At 44.6% G+C, this 3,856-nt stretch overlaps 1 protein-coding gene across 1 annotated transcript in view; it reads left to right on the plus strand.

Moving 5' to 3' along the window:
* LOC106806663 (vigilin-like) overlaps positions 1-3,856 on the plus strand; it is a gene marked incomplete at its 3' end in the record, with an annotated part of 53,142 nt that overhangs the window by 32,298 nt on the left and 16,988 nt on the right. The window contains 5 exon segments of the mRNA XM_014808676.1: positions 99-329; positions 1,446-1,550; positions 2,016-2,129; positions 2,621-2,707; positions 3,478-3,609. Coding sequence (XP_014664162.1) covers positions 99-329; positions 1,446-1,550; positions 2,016-2,129; positions 2,621-2,707; positions 3,478-3,609 — 669 coding nt within the window.

A 3,856-nucleotide genomic window follows, 5' to 3' on the forward strand; every position in this document is an offset into this window, starting at 1 on the left:
CGCTAACAGTGAGTACCGAAGCGTAGCGGACGGTGTAGCGACCCTCGCACACATTTAGCTAAGCATGGAACCATGAATACATATTCGTGGAACCCGAGATGGCATCGGCTAAGGCCAACGCGTGCCCTCGACAAAATTATTATGATTATTATTATGGTCTTGTAATCTTCACATTTGCTTGCTTTGCAGTCAACCGCATCAAGAATGACACCGGCGTTCAGATCAATGTTCCGTCGGATAATGAGAAGAGCAACGTGATTCGCATCGAGGGCCCGCGCGAAGGTGTTCAGCGGGCGCGACACGAACTCATGGAGATGGTCGTCAAAATGGTGAGCCTTACGCTGGGTTTACACTGCCAACTTTGAGTTGGCGAATTGCCGAATTGCCGAATTAGAACATGTTCTAATCTCCCAACTAGCTGCTATCGATCGGTTGAACGTGTTTTGCGTTTACACTGCCGATTGTCAGTTGCGAAATTGCGAAGTTGGTACAATTCAGCAATTCACCAACACAAAGTTGGCAGTGTATTGGTTGTAAATCCATTTTTACACCTGCAATGATCTAATAACGCATTGCTTCTTAAATTGACTACGTCACGAATTTTCCATGGTGTATATTTGGGGGGAAAAATTGTTGCAATTTTTTTACATTAAAAGTCGGTACTAACGGGACTAAATGTTTCCTCAAATTTTTACCTGATAAGATTGTTTCCCAAAAATAAAAAAACCTGGGCGATTTGATATTATGATCACGACATTAAATGCTTGCTATGGCATGTATGGGCTATGTATGAGTCACGAGTGTTTGTATACATCGAACGGAATTATAGTAAAATAGGAAGTATAATGCAGCAATTTAACCATAAAAAGTGAACAGAATTACTTACATTTTGTGAAAAGTGGACATACTTTACTTTAAACTAATGTTTTAAAGTAATGTTTTTACTTTTAGTATTTATGGTGACGTAATCACTTTAAACTACTTCAGTGTCATTCACCCTTGTATCACCACTTCATTCGGGTCTTCTTCACAAAATCTCATTCACCCGCGACTCGATTTCCTTGTGTTTTTGGTCCTAAGTTTCATTCACCCTAAATTAATGCATTTACTCTAAAATAATGTCATTCGCCCTTGGGTGAACCATTCACCAGTTTAGGAAGCACTGATTTAACGCATAGAACATTTAGTTCATCTCTTGGGCTGCGTTACTCGCGATCGTTTGGATATGTTATTTACTGTCGCCGTGGCGACGAGGTTCGAACAATCCGTGTCCACCCCACGTCCCGTATGTCGTCGTTGCCATGGTGACGAGACACGGACGATGCGAGCCCACACCGCGTAATATGTCGCTGTTGCCATGGCAACTAGATGCTGCTCCGTGTCACGTGACGTTGTTGCCTCGGCAACCGTATGTGGATCTGATAGCGGGGACGTTTGTGTTGCAGGAGAACGAGAAAAGCAGGGACGTGTTTATTGAACAGCGCTTCCATCGGACTGTCATTGGCACCAAGGGTGACAAGATCAAGGAGATTAGAGACAAGTTCAACCAAGTAAGTGTGTGTTTGCTGGGAGGTTATAAAAGCAAGGAGATTAATGTGAACAGATCGTGGAGGTTAGAGGTTAATGAAAATCGGTGAGATTCGAAACAGCATTAACCAAGTAGGTGTTGGGTCAGTGCAAGATTATTTTGAGTCAACAGTCAATGAGAATAGGAATAAGTTTAACCCAATTAATTGTTCGTCTCTCCCAGAGAGATTAGAGAGAATCGAGGAGATTAGAGAGAAGTTTAATCCAATAACTTTTTATCTCTCTCACACAGAGATTATTGAGGAGATTAGAGATAAGTTTAACCCAATAAGTGTGTATCCGTCTTAGCTCCATCTGTTAATCATGTGTACCATAGAATGGGTTTGAATTAGGTGCGTGGATCGTGGGCAAAATTTGGGGTTTTTTCGTTTGAAATGTATAAAAATGCGATTAACTTAGGTACATGACATTGCTTTTATGAACAACAGGTGAATATAACATTCCCAGAAGCGGGAAGGAAGAGTGACGTCGTGACGATCCGAGGTGCCAAGGAAGATGTCGACAAGTGTTTCAAGTACTTGCAGGCTCTCGCGAAGGAGCTGGTGCGTACAACATCCCGCCGTTATGTCGTCCTCGCGTATTCATTCAATATCTCATTACATTACACTAGTGGGATTTCTGAAAAATGTGAATGTTAAACAGGCCTTATGCCGGGCTTGCGAGCCGACTCGACTGAAAGCAACTGGAAAATCGTCGGTTGCGGCCAGTTGCCCACCGTTCTATTCCGAACAGCTAGTGGCGGCCAGTCGCAGGCAGTCGCGTCGCAGTCGACCTAAGCACTGCAGTCGCATCGAGTCACATTCAATCGCAACCCGACATAAGCCCGGCTGTAGGGGCATTTTGGGGTAAAAGTTGGGAACCAGACTTTTTAACATAATTCGAGTATGCTGAATCCGATAAGCCTTTGGCTCCCAAGCGGAATTTTGAGTTTTTGTAGCTGTAGAGCTACATAACGTGCATGTAGACGTACGATATATGCATGATCGTGCGTGCTATATGTTGTTCATATATTGTTGGTTTCTGTTCCCATCAGGTTGAGAGTAACTATCAAATACAAGTGCCGATTTTCAAGCAGTTTCACAAGAACGTCATTGGCAAAGGTGGCGCCACTATCAAGAAGGTAGGCGGCTGATGCAATCATGTTTGTGTGTAAGAAATAACACTGTCAAACATTTACTAACGTGGGGTGTGGGTAGAGTGAAGTGTGTTATTGAAATGTGTTTTTCTGAGATCAAGTTGCCAATGACAACGCATGTGCTAATTGGATACGTCACTTGCAACAAGCGTCGCTAAATTTGAAATTAATCTGTGCGGGAGATTCTGATCGAAAGAAAAGTCCCTGTCGAAACACGGTGATACTGTCCTTAGTGAGACTCGAATACCACCATGTGTGTACCCCTGGTTGTGTCAACGTTTGCGACTCCATGTGTAGTGATATGGCTTTGATGCCAGGGTGCGAAATTAATGCGAGTCCGGAGTCAAATACTGCCTGATTTCCTGTCGGACTCCCTGATTTGACGTATGCAGGAGTTGTGTGACTCCCTGAAAATTCTGCTATGCTAACTAGTTCGTTCCAGAGCACGGCCTCGCAGAATTACCATATTTTTTCAGTAAAGTCCAAAGAAAATTTGGCAGACGTGCAACCGCATGAATCTTCCAAATATGCACATGCGTTATTGTGAATATCTTTAATTTTGAACTTCAGACTGCGGACTCCCTCATTTTGCTGCGGACTCCCTCTTTTTGAGGGCAGCGAGTCCCCTCTATTTGAGTCCCCTCTATTTGAGTCCCCTCTATTTGAGTCCCCCTTATTTGAGGGCAGCGAGTCCGATGGGCTCCCTTGTTCAAAAGTTAATTTCTACCTCTGTAATGCTGTCTGTGTCACTGCAGATTCGAGAGGAGACGGATACAAAGATCGATCTGCCAACAGAGAACAGCAACTCTGATGTGATCCTCATCACGGGCAAGAAGGCAAACGCTGAGGTCGCGCGCGAGAAGATCCAGGCCATCCAGAACGAACTGGTGTGTATGTGTGTGTATGTGTGTGTATGTGTGTGTATGTACGTTACCTACGTGTGTAAGTGTACGTATCATGCGTCTGTGCGTGTGTGCGTACGTGCGTGCGTGCGTGACCCACGTGTGTAAGTGTACGTGTCATGCGTCTGTGCGTGTGTGTGTACGTGCGTGCGTGCGTGACCCACGTGTGTAAGTGTACGTGTCATGCGTCTGTGCATGCGTGTGTACGTGCGTGCGTGCGTGACCCACGTGT

The sequence above is a fragment of the Priapulus caudatus genome, unplaced genomic scaffold, assembly GCF_000485595.1.
Source record: "Priapulus caudatus unplaced genomic scaffold, Priapulus_caudatus-5.0.1 Scaffold172, whole genome shotgun sequence".
Classification (NCBI taxonomy): domain Eukaryota; kingdom Metazoa; phylum Priapulida; class Priapulimorpha; order Priapulimorphida; family Priapulidae; genus Priapulus; species Priapulus caudatus.